The 23,859-nt window shown below is 39.9% G+C and overlaps 1 protein-coding gene and 1 pseudogene across 28 annotated transcripts in view; both read right to left on the reverse strand.

The window, feature by feature from the left end:
• Positions 1 to 23,859, reverse strand: part of pHCl-1 (pH-sensitive chloride channel 1) — an 89,156-nt gene that overhangs the window by 23,686 nt on the left and 41,611 nt on the right. For 21 of the 28 annotated variants that reach the window (XM_089467659.1, XM_089467663.1, XM_089467662.1 and 18 more), the window contains 4 exons: positions 16,536 to 16,610; positions 15,548 to 15,612; positions 15,271 to 15,491; positions 975 to 1,057 (listed from right to left, as the gene is read on the reverse strand). In XM_089467659.1, the coding sequence (XP_089323785.1) occupies positions 975 to 1,057; positions 15,271 to 15,491; positions 15,548 to 15,612; positions 16,536 to 16,610 (444 nt within the window). The remainder of the gene's footprint in view (positions 1 to 974; positions 1,058 to 15,270; positions 15,492 to 15,547; positions 15,613 to 16,535; positions 16,611 to 23,859) is intronic. The other 7 variants (XM_089467668.1, XM_089467676.1, XM_089467681.1 and 4 more) reach the window with 1 other exon arrangement.
• Positions 6,874 to 15,264, reverse strand: LOC149269517 (uncharacterized; annotated as a pseudogene).

Consider the following 23,859-nt stretch of genomic DNA (forward strand, 5'->3'; position numbering starts at 1 on the left):
TTCATAAAGATCGTATGTCCACAAAAAAAGTTATTAAGCAATTAAGTTCTCATAGTAAGCGGACACTGCAGCCCATGCGTGTTTATGCGTGGGTGCTTGTGTGTGTGTGTGTGTGTGTGTGTGTGTGTGTGTGTGTGTGTGCGTGCGGGTTTCTTGTGTAAGCAGAAAGACGCGAAAAATGATTGAAAAGGTATTGATCGAGGGGTTCAGGGGATCTTGTAGTCGAGAAGTCTCGACTAGAGCTTTCTTATTTTTTTATACCCTGAACCCATTGAAAATGGGAAATCAGGGTATATTGGTTTGGTTAATTGTATGTAACAGGCTGAAGGAGGCGTGGCAGACCCCATAAAGTATATATATTCTTGATCAGGGCGATGAGGGACTTGTGCTTTGGCAAATACATGCACATATATGTCATAATCATAATCTGTAAGTTTTATGAAGAAAGTACATCCACAAGAAAAGTTATTAAACAATTAAGTTCCCATAGATTGCCACCACTGCAGCCCATGCGTGTTTAGGCGTGGGTACTAGTGTGCGTGTATGTATATGTGTGTGTGCGTGTGTGTGTTTGTGTGTGTTTGTGTGTGTGTGTGTGTGTGTGTGAAAAATGATTGAAATAGCTATTGCTCGAAGGGTTCAGGGGATCTCGTAGTCGAGCAGTCTCGACTAGAACTAGAGTATGAGTCAGTAACATGCATATAGTTCTATCTAATTCTATATTTATAAATATACATCTACGAATAACAATCTGGATTGACTATTATGTATTTCCCTGACATTAATCATTATCATATGTATTCCTCAACTAAGAAGGATAAATTGACAAGCTTTCTAACCTAAAAAGCTTCTTTTCTAAGTTTTCCTTATGGAAACGCCGTATTAGATTGAGATACCACTTTCGGTTAAGGTTCTATAAACTGTTGCTTATATTATATTACATTCAATTGGCTAGAAATAAAACTCATACTTACTGCTTTCCATTGAGAACGAACATTTTGGATCATCGAATGGAAATATATGCAGACTTCCCTGACACGACAATATCAAGTGTCTTCTGTAATATTTAAAAGAAATCAAACAGAATTATATAGTTATTCAATTTATGATAGTAACAAGTAAGAAGACTCTAGTCGAGACTGCTTCGAGCAATAGCTGTTTCAATCATTCTTCGCGTCTTTCTGCTTACAGAAGGCACACACACACACACTAACACATACACACACACACACATACACAAACATTTACACACACAAGCATAAACACGCATGGGCTGCAGTGTACGCTTACTATGAAAATTTAATTGTTTAATAACTTTTTTTTTGGACATACGATCTTCATGATTTAGATTATGATTATAACATGGATATGCATGTATTTGCCAAAGCACAAGTCTGTAGTATTTGAAATACGCCTTTTACAAAAGCGATGGTGAGGGGGTGAATATAGGGGTGAGGGGTAAATTTTGACATGTATGTATGCATATAAGCATACATTAAAAATTTTGAGACTCTAGCAATAAAGGTGTAAAAGATATAATTTTATAACTGGTTTTCGATAAGGTTTATTTATCAATAAAAAAGATTGTGATGAGCTATCGATTTTTAATGATAAACTCGATATCCGCGCTGTAATTACGGACATTTAAAAAAAATTGAAGTCTCTAGCTCTTATATCTTCTGAAATCGACGCGTTCATACATACGGACAGACGGACAGACAGACAGACGGACAGGGCCAAATCAACTCAGCTCGTCGCCCTGATCAAGAATATATATACTTTGTGGGGTCTGCGATGATTCCTTCTGCCTGTTACATACATTTCAACAAAACTATCCCTGATATATATACCCTGATTTCCCATTGAAATTAGGTTCAGGGTTTTTATCAATACACGCATTAATAAACATGATTAGATATAATAGTATATAAATGTACGTAAATATGTACATATACATCTGCGTGGAGTGGATATGGCAGTCCGTAAGACTAACCAACCAGCGGCAAAATGATCTATATTGCCAAAATTACTGATTGAGTCATAAAAGCTCATTTGACAGTCACTCTACAATTCAAACAATGCAAAATTGATAAACTACTGCATCGCCAGACAATTATCATCCCATCTCATACATACATACACATATGTATGCAAATGTATGTGCTCCCTCAAAGGCCAATTAACGGTAAATTTTGGGAATCACAAATTGCTGAGGCAGCAAGAGTTACGCACACAGGCCACAAATGCTCACACAGGTTTCCAGAGACTGCAAGTGTGTGTGTACTTGCCCGTCGCGAAATCATATTCTTTATGCGTATCAACGCTTTCATACCCTTCCCACGAATAACCATCGAAACGCTTACATTTTGTTTAAATGAGCGTGACAAACGCTTTTATGATTTTGGTATACCCTTCACTTAGAAGGAAAGAGCTGAGATCGTCGCGAACAATTTTCAATTTCTGTGCGTTGCTGCTATTTTAGAGAAAATAGAGAGAGAGAGAGAGCATAACGAGAGAGTGAGTAAGGGATAAAGAGCGTAAAACCGTGCTTCATATGATAATGTGTACATTTCGTGGCAGCAGTCGCAGCGCACTGATTTTGTCGTGCCTTATTTTCACTGCTTGAGCATCAAACGACGGAGCCGACCAAATACGAAGTTGTCCGGTGGCCTCAGCGCATTTTTTCGGTGTTAAAAAAGTTTGTTCTACAGGTCTAGTCTATGTGTTCTCTGGTTAGTAGTAGTATCTAGACGAGCACTCTCGACTACAGGTTCTTACAGTTTTCTTACTTGTATACCCTGAACACATTGAAAATGGGAAATCAGGGTATAATAATTTTGTGAAATGTATGTAACCCATTTTCAATGGGAAATCAGGGTATAATGGTTTTGTTGAAATGTATGTAACAGGGAGAAGGAGGCGTGGCAGACCCCACAAAGTATATATATTCTTGATCAGTGTGACGAGCTGAGTTGATTTGGCCCTGTCCGTCTGTCTGTCCGTATGTATGAACGCGTCGATTTCAGAAGATATAAGAGCTAGAGACTTCACATTTTTTTTTAAATATCCGTAATTACAGCGCGCATATCAAGTTTATCATTAAAAATCAATAACTCATCCCGATCTTTTTTTTATCGATAAAAACCCTTATCGAAAACCAGTTATAAAATTATATCTTCTACACCTTTATTGCTAGAGTCTCCGAATTTTTAATGTATGCTTACATGCAATTTATACAATTTCGGTTTTTGTTAAATTTAACCCCCCACCTCTAAATTCACCCCCTCACCATCACTTTTGTAAAAAGCGTATTTCAAATACTAGAGACTTGTGCTTTGGCAATTACATGCATATTCATGTTATCAGGGATGCCAACCCTCCGTCTTTTGACGTAGATCTCCGTATTTTAAAGGAGATCTACGTGCCTACGTGTGATGAGATTAAAACTACGTACTTTTAAAAGGGATAAAGAGCGTAAAACCGTGCTTCATATGATAATGTGTACATTTCGTGGCAGCAGTCGCAGCGCACTGATTTTGTCGTGCCTTATTTTCACTGCTTGAGCATCAAACGACGGAGCCGACCAAATACGAAGTTGTCCGGTGGCCTCAGCGCATTTTTTCGGTGTTAAAAAAGTTTGTTCTACAGGTCTAGTCTATGTGTTCTCTGGTTAGTAGTAGTATCTAGACGAGCACTCTCGACTACAGGTTCTTACAGTTTTCTTACTTGTATACCCTGAACACATTGAAAATGGGAAATCAGGGTATAATAATTTTGTGAAATGTATGTAACCCATTTTCAATGGGAAATCAGGGTATAATGGTTTTGTTGAAATGTATGTAACAGGGAGAAGGAGGCGTGGCAGACCCCACAAAGTATATATATTCTTGATCAGTGTGACGAGCTGAGTTGATTTGGCCCTGTCCGTCTGTCTGTCCGTATGTATGAACGCGTCGATTTCAGAAGATATAAGAGCTAGAGACTTCACATTTTTTTTTAAATATCCGTAATTACAGCGCGCATATCAAGTTTATCATTAAAAATCAATAACTCATCCCGATCTTTTTTTTATCGATAAAAACCCTTATCGAAAACCAGTTATAAAATTATATCTTCTACTCCTTTATTGCTAGAGTCTCCGAATTTTTAATGTATGCTTACATGCAATTTATACAATTTCGGTTTTTGTTAAATTTAACCCCCCACCTCTAAATTCACCCCCTCACCATCACTTTTGTAAAAAGCGTATTTCAAATACTAGAGACTTGTGCTTTGGCAATTACATGCATATTCATGTTATCAGGGATGCCAACCCTCCGTCTTTTGACGTAGATCTCCGTATTTTAAAGGAGATCTACGTGCCTACGTGTGATGAGATTAAAACTACGTACTTTTAAAAAATATTGCAAAATACACTAAAAGCTAAATTTTTTGGGTAATATCAATATATTATGAATTAAATAAAAAGGATAATATGGTTTATATTGGGTTAGCCGCACTAAACTTCATTTTCGATATGTTTACGAATGCCGTTTTCAATGGGTTAGCAGCGCTAAATTGAAAAAGATTGGCATCGCTTACTTTAGAATTTGGGCTTTAGAATTTGGGCTAAAAATTGGAGAGAAAAAATTCAAGTGAATGAATTCACAAAAAATGGAAATTTTGACAAGTGACACCGACGAAGAAGCAAACGTAACTCCAACCAAGAGTAATCCGTACTGCCAGACGACTTTTGGCGTTATGTTTCAAACGTAAAAAAGGGAAGTTCAACCCACATGTTTCCCATCTTGACGGAGTTAACGCAAAATATGCTTATTTTGCCACATAGAAGTGCTAATGCTGAGCGTTTATTTTCAGCAATTAATGTAATTAAGACAAATAACAGAAACAAATTAGACACGGAGACTTTAAAAGGCTTGCTTCACACCAAAAGTGGATTAAAAGAAAACTTAGAGACTTCTGACAAACACCTGTAATATTTAAATCGAAACATGTATACATTTTTGTAAAACATGTACATACATAAATGAATATGTATAATTTGAATAATGTAATTTGCTTTCTAAAACGACAAATGAAATTAATAACGACGAAGTACAATACAGTTAATTTACAAATTTAATGGTTTATTCATTTTTTTTTATTGCTTAAAAAAAGTACGTAGATCTACGTATTTCAGCAACATTGCGCTACGAAAAAACACGTAGATTTTGTAGCCTGGCTACGTAATTTTCAAAGTTTGACTTGGCATCCCTGCATGTTATAATCATAATCTGAAAGTTTCATGAAGATCGTACGTCCATTCTTCTTCTTCTCATAGTAAGCGCACACTGCAGGCCATGTGTGTTTATGCTTGTGTGTGTATGTGTGTATATGTGTGTGTGTATGTGTGCGTATATATATGTGTGTGTGTGTATGCGTGTGTATGTGTGTGTGCGTGCGTGTGTGTGTCTTGTATAAGTAGAAAGACGCGAAAAATTATTGAAAAAGCTATTGCTCCAAGGGTTCAGGGGATCTCGTAGTCGAGCAGTCTCGACTAGAGCTTTCTGACTTGTTTTTAATTACTGTTGTTCGAAACGATGCGGTGATACTGTAATCTTAAGCGCTGGCTTGGGTGCGAGTTCAAATCCAGCGGAAAACTCTTTTTTGTAAATTGCAAATTTTTGTTATTTTAGCTTCTGTTATATTTTTTAAATTTTATAAAAATGTTTCTTTCCGTATTATGAATATCTATTAGGCTTATTTATATGTACAAATACATAAATAGATGGCTGACGCATATAAATGCCGCGACTCGGGCACTATAAATGCCGATTGCCACGCTCCTAGTGGCCGTAGACTTCTCAGTTCTTAGAACGAGCAACCGGTAACCTAAATGCAAAATTTGAATTCTTACGCTCAAAAAATGTGAAAATTACAGGGAATTTTTCGATATGCCAGGCCCTTAAAAAAGCGTTACGATTATTTTTGGGACATCGATAGAAGAGGCTATTAGTAACTCAACTATCCAAATTCTAGCTCATAAACTGTAGGAGATATAAGCTTTTGCGGTTTGCCACTCCCCTTATGGCGGACATATATCTACTATAGCTCGTTGGACTTGGGTGGTCAACCGACATATATAAGATAAGGCTATCGCTTAACTTGTATACCAAATTTCAGTAATCTAGCATCAATAGTGCCTAAAATATAGCAGAATTGGAAAAATCACTATATCTTCAGGTCCGATTTGCCACGCCTCTAGTAGGCGTAGATAGAAAAAATCTGAGCATTCTAGACTTACTACTTTAGGAGCTACAGTTTTATCCGATTTGCCACGCCCCCGATGGGCGTAGATATATCCACCATAGCTCGTGATCTTGGGTGGTCGACGCAGACCTATATACCAAATTTCAGCTTTCTAGCTCTTCAACTAACATGATTTCTGGGATATCGGAAAATGCATTTTCCGATTGCCACGCTCCTAGTGGGCGGATCGGGATCACTTTCGTGAATGAGTATAAATATAAAGCATACTTCGGTTGTTTACAACGCTTTTGACTATAACGGCATCCCCACACAGTTATAGTAAATTAGTTATTTTATTTGCAAAGCAACGTTTGCCGGGTCAGCTAATATTATATATTATATAGCATTAAATTAAAATAACTTCAAAATATTACGTATGTCTTTAAAAAGGGGTGTAGTATGTTTAATATAACATCAATAATAGGCGACGCAATGTAGAGTATACTACATGCAATAGCGTCATATACACACCACCTAGTAGTATATACTACATGTGCACATAGTTGTTACTATGTATTTACGTAATCATAACCGAAATATTATCAGTCTTGTTGAAGGTTTTTCTTAAATGAAACACGGTATATGTAGGCGCAACGCAAAAAGTTTATTTAACACAATATTCAGTAACAAGTACACTTCTTCACGTACCGCGACGATTTGAACTTAACTAACCGAGCCGACACACTGACATTGATCTTACACAATGAACTTACTGAATTAACTTTGGCTCGACTTACAGCACGCTTATATACCTACTTCTACTGCATATCGAATGTTCTGGATGTCTCCTTATGCTTCTATGTTTGCGTCTATTTCATAATCCAGAACATTCGGTTTCTTATTCTAGAGACAAATGTGCGATCAGCCGACGACTGTGTTTACCGTTAGGTCAAATGCTTACTTGATGATGAGTTTTTCGAGATCAATCCTCAACACCCTCCCTAAAACTCAACATCTCCTTCATATTGTGACTCATGGACCTAGAAACCCAAATCGGCAATCACCGCATCCAGTTCATCCTGCAGATTGGTAGCTCTGGAGCGCACCTGTGAATTTGGTCCTGCAAATTATCCACGTTCGCCTGCAGCAGCACATTGCACTTCTTCATTGCTGCAAAGCGACTCTCGTTCTTCTTCACGCGCGGCTCCAAGTTGTTCTTCTTGGCGGAATTGGGAGCATCTTCTGCCTCGGATTCACTGTCCGGTTCTGCTTCGCTCTCCTCTGATTCGGATTCTTCTGACTCCTCCTGTCCCTCTTCGGCTGCCTCCTCTTCTTCTTTGTCCTCGGCATCGATCTCGTCCTCGTCCAGCTTCATCGATGCGGCCATCTTTTGCACCTCTTTCTCCAGTTTCTTGAACTTTTTGTTCTCCTCTTTGAGTATAACATGATTCTTCTTCATGGCTTGCTTCAGCGCATCCTTCTCCTTCTTGGCCGCCTCCTCCTTGACCTTCAGTTTGGTTAGCTTGCTGCGTAGCACCTTCACCTCCTTGCCCATTCGTCGCTCGCGTCGCTCAGTCTTCTTCTCCTCCGGCTCATCGGGATCGCTCTCGCTCAACTCCAGCTCCAGTTCGGGTGAGCTGTCGCGTCCGAAAAGTGGATCGCTCGGTCTTCTCGAGCCATCAAATGTGCCGCCCTTATGATTGCTCCCCTTCTCACCGTAATAATCATCGTCCTCGTCCTCGTCGTCGTAAGCAAAGCGAAAACTAATGCGCGGTCTGTTAGTGCTTGGTGTCGTATTTGCCTGCAAAGCAGCTGCCAATTTGCGTTCGAGCAATTGTATCTGTCGCTTTTGTTCCTCGATTTCTATTTTCGCCTCGACTAGCAGTTTGCCCGTGTCGTGATAGTTCTTCTCTGTTTCATAGATGAATTTATCGTCCACTTTGGTCATCGATTTGCATGTCAATATGGGCTGAGATCTGTCGTTGCATGCCACGTGGGGCAGCTTCTTGACGCTCTCCACCTCCTTCATCATCTCGGACCAGTCGGGCCGTCTGCGTGGTCGTGACTTGAGCTTCTCGAGCGTTTGCTTTTGCGTTTCGCTGAGCACCCGCTTCTCGCCGGGCGCCAATGGCGGTGGGGGCGGTGGTGGAGCCTTTGGCACCAACGAGGGCAGCGGCGGTGGCGCTGGAACGTTACCTACGCCTATCCTCTGGGGCTCCAAAAATTCTTCATAAGTAGAATACCAATCTCGACGCCTTGACATGTGATCAGAAGCTCCTGAGTCGATCACCCACACGTCATCTTCTCTGCCGTCCCTGCTCGCAATCAATCCTTTCCTCGATGATTCACCCAATTCTCCTTGATTATTTTCCGCTTGACTTCCTGCATTTCTCCTTTGGTGACAGGTGTTGCTCTTGTGGCCTTTCTTCTTGCATATATAACACCTGTAGCAGTCCTTCTTCAGATGTCCCATCATGCCGCAGTTATAGCACTTCATAATTTTCTTCTTATTTTCATGTTCTCTTTTATTTTTTCCGTTGTCGGCAACTAACGCTGTTGACTCTTCAGGTACCACTTCTTGTTCTTTTGACCGCATTTCTTCTGTCATTAAACGAGTCGTCAAATTGTTCAATGTTCTTTTGCTGTCTTCGACCGAATCCCACGCACTATGAAAATAGTTAAACTTTTGAGGCAAAGATGACAGGATTCGCGACATTAACATTGTTTCAGGCACAGCACTTCCAAGATTTTTCATCTTGCTCCACAAAACTTCCAACTTTGAAATATTGTAGTCCACACTCTCACTTTCAATCCATTTGAAATCAAAAAATTGTTTCTGAATAGCCGATAAATTTTCTTCTGATTTCATATCATACACTGAGTTCAATTTTATCCACATTTCTCTTGCTGTTTTGCAGCTCACAATCAATTCCATCGGTCTTCTCTCGATAGAATGAATAATTATTTTCCTTGCAGTCTTATCAGCTTTCAAGAACCTTTTCGAGTCTCTCTCGTATGTTGCAGACTCCTGTGTCGGACACGTCAAACTACCTTCACAAACGGCAAGAACATCGTCGTCTTCTTCCAATAGCGTACGAATCATAAAACACCACAAATGCCAATTGTCTTTGTCGCGTAATCGTTCAATTCTCATATTTAATGGCTCCATTTTCATTGTCTTTATTTAGTTACAAATTTGCCACTAATTCACTTTTGTACTTGCACTCGATTTCACACTACATTACACATTTAGCACTGTCTGGGCCCATAACCTGTTGAAGGTTTTTCTTAAATGAAACACGGTATATGTAGGCGCAACGCAAAAAGTTTATTTAACACAATATTCAGTAACAAGTACACTTCTTCACGTACCGCGACGATTTGAACTTAACTAACCGAGCCGACACACTGACATTGATCTTACACAATGAACTTACTGAATTAACTTTGGCTCGACTTACAGCACGCTTATATACCTACTTCTACTGCATATCGAATGTTCTGGATGTCTCCTTATGCTTCTATGTTTGCGTCTATTTCATAATCCAGAACATTCGGTTTCTTATTCTAGAGACAAATGTGCGATCAGCCGACGACTGTGTTTACCGTTAGGTCAAATGCTTACTTGATGATGAGTTTTTCGAGATCAATCCTCAACAAGTCTTCGTAGAGCCACTAACCTTAGAATATATAGACCGGATACGTAGTGTAAAGCGTTTTGCACACTTTTTATACCATGAACCCATTGAAAATGGGAAATCAGGGTATAATGGTCTTGTGAAAAAGTATGTAACGGATAGAAGGAGGTGTGGCAGACCCCATAAAGTATATATATTCTTGATGAGCGCGACGAGCTGAGTCGATATAGCCCTTTCCGTCTGTCCGTCCATCCGTCCGTATGAGTGCGTCGATCTCAGAAATTATAAGAGCAAAGAGAGGGAGAGAGCAAAGAAAAAATTGAGCATAATGCCTTCTTTTGTTCCTGAACCTAAAAGTGAAGAGCCAAGCGAATACGAAGTTGTTGGTGGCTACTAGACAGATTTTTGGTGTTGAAAAAGTTTGTTCTACATGTCTAGTCTATGTGTTGTTTGGTTAGTGACCATACGCAGTACGAGTTTGCTTTATATTTTCGATAAATCATCCGATACTTTTTTTATCGAGAATAATCGAAAAATTGATTATGTTTTTTTAGCCTAATTTAAACACTTTTAGACCTGGAGTCTTCAAATTTGCGTTGTATATAAAGTTCATCGATACACAGATTTTGTAATTTACAGATTTTGGATACCGTGCACCCTTCTCCACCAATTTGTAAAAAACGTATTTCAAGTACTAGAGACTTGTGCTTTGGAATGTACACACATATTCACCATATGAAAGTTTCATTAGGATCGTATGTCTACAAAAAAAATTATAAACAAATAAATTCTCATAATATTGCCCACACTGCAGCGTAGCCCAAGCGCAGTCGGGGCTTACTGCGCAGTTAGCAGAGCGCAGGCTTATACGTACGTGTGGATGCATGTGTATATATGTGTGCATAAAAGAAGTGCTGAATGATTAGAATATCAGCTTAGAGGGTTCAGGCTATCTTCTATCATCATTATAGCATCACTTCGTATTTTCTCGGCTCCTCACTTTTAACTTCAAGCTAAGAAAAAATTTGAAAGCACAATCATTTTGCTCCATGTGACCGACCGAGATGGTCTCTCTCTCTCTCTCTCTCTCTCTCTCTCTCTCTCTCTCTCTCTCTCTCTCTCTCTGTCGATGATCCCTGCTCTCTCAAATATGTACATATATGTATGTATGTATACATGAGCACAAGCAGCAGCTCACAAAAATTGAAATTTCTTCGCAGAAAGAACCCATGTCTTCCCTGTGTGAAGAGTATACCGAAGTCAAGCTCGTACAAAATATTTGTGTTTTCGTTATTATTTGTGGGAAGAGTATGAAAACGTTGGTGCGCATAATGAAAATGTTTTCGTGTCGAGCATGCACACACTTACAGTATGCTACATGTATTAGCATTATGCCTGTGTGCGAAGCTCTTGCTGCCTGTAGCAATTTTAGAACGTAGCATATGAATTTGCTAGATCTTATGAACTACACACCCATAAATACGTTTAATTGTGTGTACGCAGGTGTCGCGGTGCCTACAATATGTGGGGTATCAGTTGTAGGAGCATTTGTGTGCCTATGTGCATGAACATGTTTTTTTGTTTTCTCTCTATTCGTTTATTAACAAATTTATAAATGACTGTGGCCGCGAAGGTGCTTTTTAGTTCCCAAGCTACCTCCGATTCCAGCATGGCGTTGACAATGTTGTCCGCTCTAATGGGGTGGTCCACTGCCTCTACTAGACGACGCCTCCACGACGTCCACAGTCGAATAAGACGTGTTTGGCGTCTTCTAAATGCCCTCGTCCGCATCAAGGGCATTCGTCGGTTTCTTCGTGGCCAAAGCGCTTTAAGTAGTTCCGAAAGCAACCGTGTCCCGAAAGGATCTGCGAAAGATAAAAATTAACCTCCCCGTGCTTGCGGTTTACCCATGGTTCAAGCTCCGGGATGAGAGTATGCGTCCACCGCCCTTTAGTTGAGCTGCTCCACGTTATTTGCCATCGTGCAATGCTGTCTGATATCGTTGCGTCGTAGAGGCTCGTGTGCATTCCGTTCCACTGCTTCGGCGACTAAGTCCGCCAGAGGCACCTGCCGGCTATGATGAGCGCCGCGTCGTCAGAGACTGTTCTGAACGCGCAGCAGACTCTCTACGCATGTAGCTCGGCGGTGCCATCACTCTTGCTCATCAGAAGGAGACGTCGTTGCTGTTTTGGTGTCCGCGTGTTAAGCATAATTCTTGAGAGAGCTCTACAAGAATCAGCTGCCTAAGTGCTCGCGGAAAGTTAATCTTGTGTCTATCATGACACCAAGATATTTTATCGCCCTTTTTGACACGATGGTGTCGCTGCCTATCTTTATATTTTCAGTTCCCACTTTTTTGCGACTGCTGTCTAGTACGACTTCCGGTTTGATCGCCGCTAGCTCGAGTCCAGCTCCTGTCAACCAGTTTCGGATGCGATTGATACTTTCTCTGCACATATCCTCTGTATCTTTAAGCTCCTTGCCTATGGAGACGACAACTATATAATCAGCAAAGCCAATGGTGTGCGCACCTTCTGGAAGTTCCATTCACAGTACGCCGTCGTACATGATACTCCATAGGAGAGGCCCCAGCACTGAGCCTTGGGGTACTCCAGCTGACACTGTATGAGTTTGGGGACCCTCACTCTTATTGTATACCAGTGTTCTTCTAGCTGTATTGAAGGCATTCTTTACGTCCAGGGTCGCAATAATGCAGTATTGCTTCCATCTTGTGCCATGGATGGCGGAAATTGCCAGGCCAACAACTTTTTCTAGAGCATCTGTTGTTGACCGGGCCTTCCGTAATCCAAATTTATTTGGTGATAGGCCTCTGGCGCTAGCAATAGCAGTCTCCAGTCTAGAGCAGATCAATTTCTCAACTACCTTTCCTATGGTGTCTAAGAGGCAGGTCGGTCTGTATGAAGATGGCTCCTCTGGTGGTTTGCCAGCCTTGGGTAGCAATACCAGGTTCTGGGTCTTCCATTTTGCAGGGAACGTCTCTTGTATAAAGCATTCGTTGAATAATTCGATGAACGTACTATGGTACACGGCGAGGGCTAGCTTTAGCGCACGATTTGGGATCCCGTCCGGCCCTGGAGCTGTGTTGGTTCTAAGACCTCTGAGAGCTACTAAGATTTCTTCGTCTGTAACTAAAACAATTTGAGTGCTCGTTGAGCCCTGATTAGCATACTCGGACTCCGGGGCATGATTGGAGCTTAATCTTTCTGAAAAGAGCGTTTCCACAATCGATTTAAGCTCCAGACGATCCGTCGGCTGCACATGTTTACCTGTCTACTGTCTACTACTACTGTCTTATATGCCCTGCCCCAAGGGTCATATTCGGCTGAGTCGCACAACTCTAGAAAGCATTCTCTTTTGCTTGCCCGAATGGCCTTCTTCAACTGTCTTCTGGCTGCCTGATAAGCTAATTGTTTTTCGAAAAACGTAGGCCTACCCTGAGCCCGTTGTTTCTTCTCGCCTGGATGCATTTGCGTCGAATGTCACCTATTTGTGCACTCCACCAATACGTAGGCTCTTGTTGTCGCGTGAACTGCTTGCGGCGTAACATGCTGCTATTGCAGGCACTCTGTATTTGGGCCACCATTTGGCATGCTCTGGCCTCAGCATTACCAATTGTGCCCAGAGACTGAATGGCCTCTGAAAAAGCCGCGGAATCAAAACTATCCAGCCGATTCGATTCCCTCCACAAGGTTGACACCCTGGCAGGTGGCTCACCTATTGTGAACAGAAGTGCCGTATGATCGCTGCCCGTATAGCTATGGTAGTGGCTCCATGTTGCTAACCGAACGAGGGATGAAGTGACAAAAGTAATGTCAATTACAGATCCGTATCCAGCCCGACTGAAGGTGAACTCGTGGCCAGTGTTGAACAGTGCAACATCTAGTATCGCGAAAATCTCCAGTAAGATACGGCATTTGTTGTGTGGCTACCCCATTCTAACGCCGTTGTGAAATCATTGAGCTGCATGCTGGGGGCCAGGTAGCAGCTGTAGAGCCATAGGCTACCGTATTGGCCACTTACGAACCCATTAAATGACTTAATATTCGAAAGAACATTCGTTGTGTTGCCACATACCCACAACAGTAGCCAGTAGCATCTGTTGAGCATATCCTAGGGCAGCTTGACCGACAGTGATGAGACTCACTGAGAAAGGCTATACATTTTTCCCTTATGGTCTGCTTTAGAAAATTTGTGGCAGCAACACAATAATTCACATTAAGCTGCAGGAACCTTAACGTTTTATACTACGCGTAGTTTCGGTAGAATGGGCACTCGAATCTGCCTGCTGAATGGACAGTCTGCTTCTCGCCTTTCCGGACGCAAAGGCTACATTTTGGTGGCTTGGTGCATGCTTTTGCACTGTGACCCATCTCTCCGCACCTGAAACAGGCACTCTTGAAGTCACAGTAGCTGCCGCAATTGGCTGCAATATGACCGTAATTGAGACACTTGAAACAGCATTCAGGCTGGTACGCGGCTCGGATATGGGATACTACCCATCCTATTCTAATTTTGGACAGCTCGAGCATAGTTTTGGCCTTCCCAACTGATAGAGTGATCGTAGCTCTTTGCTGTCCACCAACATGCGCATGTGCGTATGTGCATGTGTGCAGAAAGAGTTGCGTAGACAGGCACACAAATGCTTATACTCAGCGAGGGACTACAGTTGAGTGCTCACGCTTTCATACCCTTCCTAGAAATAATTATGTGAACGCTAAACTTTTGTATGAACGTGGCAAACGTTTTTAAGATTTCGGTATGCTATTCATTCAAAAGGAACGAGCTGGGATCGTACATTTTTGTGCGGTGCTGAGCTGATGATTTGAGAGACTGTAGAGAAAGAAAAGAGAGACTAGGACAAATAACGCATTAAATAACGGGACCATTTCGTTTGCGTGCTTGCAGCGCACTGATTTCGTCGGGCTATCTTTCATTACCCAAGCCAAAAAAATACCGAGCCTAGCAAATACGAATTTGCTTGGTAAAAATTTAGAAAAAATTTATTCTAGATGTCTAGTCTATGTATTCCTTGGTAAGTGGTAAAATACTTACCAAATATATCAAAAGTCTAGCTTAATTTATTATTTAAATCACTACTTTGAATTTATATTTTACAATGATTCTAAATTACTGAAAAAAACGTGGCTCGTCAAATAGAATAGCTATATCTTGGTGTCTTCTGATATGTGAGGAATAGAAATGTACTTTAATCTTTAAATCTTGTATATAGGTAAAGATAGCAATGAAGCACGTAATTATATAACTTCATTTAGATACATTAAAATCTTGAGTTTTTAACATAAGAACAGAGTTCCATTGTTTGTGTTTATATAGCTGGGCAATGCCATCTTATTATGAGATTATTCAAATTGATTTAACACACCTCATTGCGTATGTAATGGTCCCGTTTCGGAATATTCTTAAAGCGAAATGCATTGGTATGATGGGATCCTTAAAATCGCCATGCATAATGAAATATGTGTCGGGCGTCCAGATACTGTCATGATGATGCAAAGCATTTAAGAAATCATAATGAGACTTATTGCCATATTGCAGACGCGGATCGTTCCATTGCTGATTCAACAGAAATTCCACTTCATATTTCTGCAATAAATTTGTATTTGATTATTACATAATGTACATATTACCTATCTTCTTACCAAGCTGCTCTCATCTGGTGATGCCAAGCTTAAAAGCAATACGTTAACATTAACCGTCAGTGTACCTAAAACAATATTAAATAATAATAGTTACAATAATACTGAAACTTTGTGAAAAAATTATTTAAGGCTATATGCACAATAACTAATTTAATTAATTTTTATGTTTAGTATTAACCGAATAAATAAATGTACGATTTTAAATCTTAATCTTAATTACAGGAGAAATAAAATGTAGGGTACCTATTAGGCAGAGAACTGCAAGTGTGTCAATTTTTGCCGCCTTACTCACACTCAATCAAATTTGTGTGCCGGTGTCACTCATTACTGGCTCAGCAAATCATAAACACACACTTATGAAAAATTGTGTAAGTGCTACTCATGCAGGCAAAATCTTGCTGTCCCTCACAACAATGTACCGTTTTCTTTTTGCTTGTCACAAGTATTTTTCGTTAACGCTTGCCTGTCGCACTTATACTTACAGGGAACATAGAAAAAAAAAAAAGCGAAAGTGTGAAAAAAGCAATAGGCAATAAATACAAGTAGACAAATCACATTAATGTCACCCAAGTGTTTTACAGGCACCATGGTGTGTGTGTTCAAGTAAAGGTTGTTTTGATTTTGCACTAGCTCCTTTTTTAGTTTCCTAGTTTATTTCGTGTTTCATGTTGTTAATTAAATGAATGTTTATTTAATATATTAAATGAATGAAAAAAAAAAATTATTTTTGATTTCAATATTGTTTTTTTTTTTCTATTTGTTCAAATATTTTTGTGAGGCGAGTGATTGTATGCATTTGTGCGGTGGCGGAAAACAGCCGGGTGTCAAAATCATCCAACATTTACCCGGTACACCCTAAGTGCCGGTGGCTTGTTGCAGTTCTCTGGTGCCTAACTATATGGTGCCAATATAAAAAAAAACTAATTCGTGATGTGCTTCGTAAAAAATGTTTACTGGACAAATTAATTTCGTTTGTATTTTTACCAACCGCGATTATGTGTTCTGCGCTCATTATGAATTGTAGCCATATCGGGTGATTGCAAGCCACAGCAAAAGTCCTCATCTGTAAGATTTAATTAGTATGATTTTTTATGCAAAGATATGATAAAAACGTATTGTATATAATTCCTATTTAATACATTTTGCAGTCCAACGCTTCCAGACACGTTTTTTCAACGGCACTGCACTTGCTTTACGTCAATATCACCCTTTTTGTGCTTTTATTGCGATGTTATTCGGCTTTTATGCCCTAGACCCATTGACCCATGATTTGAAAATGTTATGTAACAAGTCAACAGCACATATTCTTGATAAGGGCGAGGAATCATCGTCCATATGTATGAACGCGTTAATCTCAGAATATATTTAGGTAGAGAAACGAAATTTTTTTTCCTAGGTCCGTGTATATTACATGCATATGAAGACAGTTCTTCTACAAGAAAAGTGTGTGTATATATGTGAAGCAGAAAGATGCGAAGAATTATTTTGATACATGAACCAGTTCCGCGAAGGATTCAGGGCATCTCCTAGTCGAGCAGTCTCGACTAAAGCCTTCTTACATGTGTAAACACAGAACCCATTGAAAATCGGAAATCAGGGTATAATGGTTTTGTTAAAAGTATGTAACAGGTAGAAGGAGGCGAGGCAAGCCCCACGAAGTATACATATCCTTGATCAGAGCGACGATCTGAGTCGATATAGCCATGTATGTCTGTCGAACCGTTTTTCGATAACTCATTCGGTTCTTTTTATCGAGAATTATCGATAAATTGATTTTTTTTAACTAATTCAGATATACTGTCTATATACAGCTGCAACTGATATTTCAATAATTATTCGCACATGCACACACACACACAGACACACATACGCACGCATAAACACGCATTGGCTGCAGTGTTGGCTTACTATGGGAATTTAATTGTTTATTAACTTTTCTTGTGGACATACGATCTTTATGAAAGATCGTGATTATTACAATGAAATGCCTGCACTAGCCAAAGCACAAGTCTTTAATATTTGCAATACGTATTTTACAAATATGTTGGTGAGGGGATGGATAGAAAGGTGGGCGGTAAAATTTAACAAAAAAAATTGCATAAAATGCATATAAATGTACATTCAAAATGTGGAGACTGTAGCTCCAAAGATGTAGGATATATAATTTTTTAATTGATTATTGATAAGGTTTTCCGATCGAGGTTTTTATCGATAAAAAAGATCGGGATGAGATATCGATTTTTAGTGATAAACTCGATATCCGTGCTGCAAATACGGACATTTAAACACAAGTAAGAACGTTGCAGTCGGCCGTTAGCGACTGCGGAATAGTCATTCACATCCCATCAACAATTTAGTAGTTAAGTTTCGCTCTAATACTTTATAAAATGCAGTTTTCCCCGATTTGCCACGCCCCTACTGGGCGTGAGATCTTAGAACGAGATAGCGGTACCCCAACTGCAAAGTTTGAATGCTTACCCTCCAAAAATGTGAAAATTACAGGGTATTTTTCGATATGCCACGCACCTATAGAGGCGTAAAAATGATTTTTAGATCATCGATAGAGGAGGTTACTGGTAGCTTAACTATCTAAATTTGGGAGCTTCTAGCTATTATACTTTAGGAGATATAAACTTTTGCGGTTTGCCACGCCCCCTGTGGGCGGACATATATCCGCTAAAGCTTTTTGGTCTTGGGTGATCAGCCCGAGTATATATACAAAATTTTAGGTCTCTGACATCGATAGTGTCTAAAATATAGCAGAATTAAAAAAATGACTATATCTTCGGCCACGCCTCTAATGGGCGTAGACTTAAAATTTATAGAATAAAAAGTTCAGCGTTATGGCTGTAAAGCTCTTGAAGATACAGTTTTATCTGATTTGCCACGCCCCCAATGGGCGTAGATATATCCGCCATAGCTCGTGATCTTGGGTGGTTGATTAATGTGATTTATGGCATATCGGAAAATGCATTTTCCGATTTGCCACGCCCCTAGTGGGCGGATCGGGAAAATTTTAACACTTTATAAATCGGAGATATACACGAGTATATGCTCCAAATTTAAAGTCTTTAGCTTCAATAGCGCCGAAATAGATTGCGTTCATACGGACAGATGGACAGACGGACGGGCGGACAGACGGAAGGGCGGACAGACGGACGGACAGCAAGACGGACCTTGCACAAAACCAATATACTGATTCACTTTCGTGAATGAGTATAACAAATTTGAAGTCTATAGCTCTTATATCTTCTGAAATCGACGGGTACGGACTGACGGACGGATAGACAGACGGACAGGGCCAAATCGACTCAGCTCGTCACCCTGATCAAGAATACTTTATGGGGTCTGCTACGCCTCCTTCTGCCTGTTACATACATTTCAACAAAACCATTATACCCCGATTTCTCATTGAAAATGAGTTCAGGGTATAAAAAAACAAGTAAGAAGGCTCTAGTCGAGACTGCTCGACTACGAGATCTCCTGAACCCTTCACGCAACTGACATTTCAATAATTATTTGCACGTGCACACACACATACACACGCACAGACATACGCATGCACGCATAAACAAGCATTGGCTGCAGTAGTGGATTACTATGGAAACTTAATTGTTTAATAACTTTTTTTGTGGATGTACTTTCTTCATGAAACATACAGATTATGAATATAACATAGATATGTATGTATTTGCCAAAGCACAAGTCTCTAGTATTTGAAATATATTTATATATATATTCAGCGCAGCCCAAACGCAGTCGCTGTTAACTTCGTGTGATAATACGTGCGTGTGGATGCGTTTGTATGCATGTGTGCATAAAAGAAGTGCAGAATGAGTAGAATATCAGCTTAGAGGGTTCAGGGTATCTCCCAGTCGAGATGTGGATGGACTATCTTCATGAAACTTTCAGATTTTGAATATAACATAGGTATGCATGCATTTGCCAAAGCACAAGTTCCTAGTATTTAAAATACACCTTTTACAAACATGATGCTGATAAGATTGATATAGGGGTGGGGGGTAAACTTTGACAAAACCGAAATTGTATAAAATACTTATAAGCATACATATAAAATTTGGAAACTAGCTTTAAAAATGTAGGAGATATAAATTTATTACTGGTTTTCGATAATGTTTTAATCGATAACAAAATAACGGGGCAAATTATCGATTTTTTTATGATTTCGGTATTACCTTCACTCAGAAGGAAAGAGCTGGGATCGTCGCGAACAATTTTCAATTTCTGTGCGTTGCTGCTATTTGAGAGACTATAGAGAAAAAGAGCGTAAAACCGTGCTTCATATGAAAATGTGTACATTTCGTGGCAGCAGTCGCAGCGCACTGATTTTGTCGTGCATTATTTTCACTGCTTGAGCCTCAAACGACGGAGCCGACCAAATACGAAGTTGTCCGGTCGCTTCAGCGCATTTTTTCGGTGTTGAAAAAGTTTGTTCTCCATGTCTAATTTATGTTTTCTCTGGTTAGTGATACTACCCTGAACTCAACTAATAACAAGTAAGAAAGCTCTAGTCGGGACTACTCGACTACGAGATCCCCTGAACCCTTGGAGTAATAGCTATTTCAATAATTTTTCGCGTCTTTCAGCTTACACAAGAAACACGCACACACACACACACACACACACACACACACACACACACACACACACACACACACACACGCACGCACACACAGGCATACATACACACACATACATACACACACACACACACACACACCGCCACGGTGATGATGGAGCTCCGCAGAGTCGAGCGATCGAGAAGACGAGCTGTCCCAGGCTAAGGTAGCGCATAGTGCTTGCGAAGCAATGCTTTACGGCCGTCCCGCAAGCACCGCGCGCTATCCTAGCCACCACGCAACTTGCAATTTGTATAATTTTTGTCAATAAATGAATATAAAAAAAAAAACACACACACACACACACACACACACACACACACACACACACACACAAACACACACACAAACACATACACACAAGCACCCACGCATGGGCTGCAGTGTGCACTTACTATGAGAACTTAATTGTTTAATAACTTATTTGTGGACGTACGATCTTCATGAAACTTTCAGATTATGAATATAACATAGATATGCATGTACACTGCGCGTCATCAGGTTAGCGCCCCGTTGACACTCAACCTCAATGGTAAATAAAATCTAAACCATCAGAGCTCCATCTTTAATTTTTATACTCATTCACGAAAGTTAAGTAATAAACTAATTCAAGAAAGTGAATTGATATATTGTTTTTGTGCAATATCCGTCTTGCTGTCCGTCCGTTCGTCTGTTTGTCTGTCCGTATGAATGCAGTTTATTTCCGATATGCCAGAAAATATATTAGTTGAAGAGCTAGAAAGCTGAAATTTGGAATGTAAATCCGCGTCGGAGGAGATCACGAGCTATGGCGGACATATCTACGCCCATTGGGGGCGTGGCAAGATAATGTTATGATTATATAAAGTCTCATGACAAAACAAGTACGAACGTTGCAGTCGGGCGATACCGATTCAAGAATACTCATTCACAGCCCAAACGCTGTCAACCAGAGTATATAGTGCAATTTTCAAGTCTAGTGCGCAACAAAATACAGGGCATGATCCCATTAAAATTGAAAAATCATCGATAGCTATTTATGTATATGATCACTGCATCATTGCATTCAAATTACATACATATATAATTTATACAATTTTGATTTTTATACCCTGAACCCATTGAAAATGGGAAATCAGGGTATAATGGTATTGTTGAAATGTATGTAACAGGGAGAAGGAGGCGTGGCAGACCCCACAAAGTATATATATTCTTGATCAGGGCGACGAGCTGAGTTGATTTGGCCCTGTCCGTCTGTCTGTCCGTATGAACGCAATCTATTTCGGCGCTATTGAAGCTAGAGACTTGAAATTTGGAACACATACTGTATATCTCCGATTTATAAAGTGTTAAAATTTTTCCGATACGCCCACTAGGGGCGTGGCAAATCGGAAAATGCATTTTCCGATATACCAGAAATCACGTTTGTTGAAGAGCTAGAAATGAAATTTGGTATGTAGGTCCGCGTCGAGCACCCAAGATCACGAGCTGTGGCGGATATATCTTCGCCCATTGGGGGCGTGGCAAATCGGACCAAACTGTATCTCCTAAAGTTATAAACCTAGAATGCTGAAATTTAGCACGTAAGCTAATGTTTTAATTCTATAAAGATGGGTGAAAAAATTTTATATCTACGCCTACTAGGGGCGTGGCAAATCGGACCTGAAGATATAGTGCTTTTTCGAATTCGGCTATATTTTGGACACTATTGATGCTAGAGACCTGAAATTTGGTATATATACGCGGGTTGACCACCCACGTCCAACGAGCTTTGGTAGATATATGTCCGCCCATAGGGGGCGTGTCAAACTGTCCTACAGTTTAAGAGCTAGAAGCTTCAAATTTGGATAGTTTAGTTACTGGTAGCCTCCTCTATCGATGCCCCAAAAATAATTTTTACGCCTCTTTAGGGGCGTGGCGTATCGAAAAATACCCTGTAATTTTCACATTTTTTGAGCGTAAGAATTCAAATTTTGCATTTGGGTTACCGGTTGCTCGTTCAAAGAACTGGCCAAAAATGAGGAGTCTACGGTCACTAGAGGCGTGGCAATCGGCATTTATAGTGCCTTTATTGCGGCATTTATATGCGTCAGCCATCTATTTATGTATTTATACGCATAAATAGGCTTAATAGTCATTGATAGCACGGAAGGAAACATTTTTATAAAATTAATAAAACATAAAAAAGCTAATATAACAAACAAATTTGCAATTTACAAAAACGAGTTTTCCGCGGGATTTGAACTCGCACCCAAGCCGAATAGCATGTTCATGTCAAAATATCTAAAATAAAGATCGCCGGCACATCAGCCTACAGCACCATCGCGTCGTTGGATCAACAGCAGTTAAAGGAAAATCACATTACTGTTATGACGCCACATAGCAAAGAAAAGCCAGTGTAGCGGCTGGAAATTCAAAAACAATGCAAAGACAAATCAATCGCAACGGGATTCATAGAATATGCTAGAGCACGCATTTATGTGTACATACATACACACAAACAAATTTACGCGTGTATAAGGCTGGAATGCTTGATGCTATGCGTGCAGACTTACATACATATATACATATACATATGTATGTATTTGCTTATACATATGGATGTATTAAGCTCGCACCTTCCCAATAAAATATATACATATGTATGTATTTTATAAAAATCGAAATATGTATGAAAAAAAAAAAAACACCAGAGAGGTTGAACCTTCTACTCTAACATTACTTGCGTCGCCTTTAGCACCCGCACCACTGCTTTGCTTGACCAGCCAATTGCTAAAAAGAATAGCTTATTAAGAGAGCGTCATCAGACAAAACTACAGTAACGGCTAGAAAGTCCAGAAATAAATCGAAATTCTAAGAATGTGCGAAAAGGCGCGCTTCTGTCTGTACGCAATAGACGATGAGTGTGTGCACATGTATAGGAAAATCGCGCTGATCTGCTGCTAGCTTGAAGCCGGTATCCAATATATGGATATAAATATATATTATTAAAAGTCAAAATTGTATAAATTATATACATATGTATGTAATTTAAAGGCGATGATGCAATGATCATAGCAATAGCTATCGATGATTTTCGAATTTTATTGGGATCATGCCCTGTTTTTTGTTGCGTACTAGACTTGAAAATTGCACTATATACTCTAGGTGACAGCGTTTGGGCTGTGAATGAGTCTTCTGCAATTGGTATCGCCCGACTGCAACGTTCTTACTTGTTTTTTTTTTTTTTATACCCTGAACCCATTGAAAATGGGAAATCAGGGTATAATGGTTTTGTTACAAGTATGTAACAGGCAGAAGGAGGCGTGGCAGACCCCACAAAGTATATATATTCTTGATCAGGGCGACGAGCTCAGTCGATTTGGCCCTGTCCGTCTGTCTGTCCGACCGTCCGTCCGTCTGTATGTATGAACGCGTCGATCTCAGAAGATATAACAGCTAGAGACTTGAAATTCCTAGGTCCGTGTATATCACGCGCCTATAGAGTTTTTCTCTATATATGGATAACTACTCCCGATATTTTATTATCGATCAAAAACCTTATCGAAAGCTAGTTATTTAATTATATCTCCTACACCTTTAGAGCTAGAGCTTCCAAATTTTATATGTAGACTTATATGTATTTTATATAATTTCGGTTTTTGTTGTAATTTACCCCCTACCCCTATAGCCACCCACTCACCCTAGGTATGC

The sequence above is a fragment of the Drosophila arizonae genome, chromosome 4 (assembly GCF_054131065.1).
Source record: "Drosophila arizonae isolate 15081-1271.41 chromosome 4, UAZ_ARI_1.0, whole genome shotgun sequence".
NCBI classification, from domain to species: domain Eukaryota; kingdom Metazoa; phylum Arthropoda; class Insecta; order Diptera; family Drosophilidae; genus Drosophila; species Drosophila arizonae.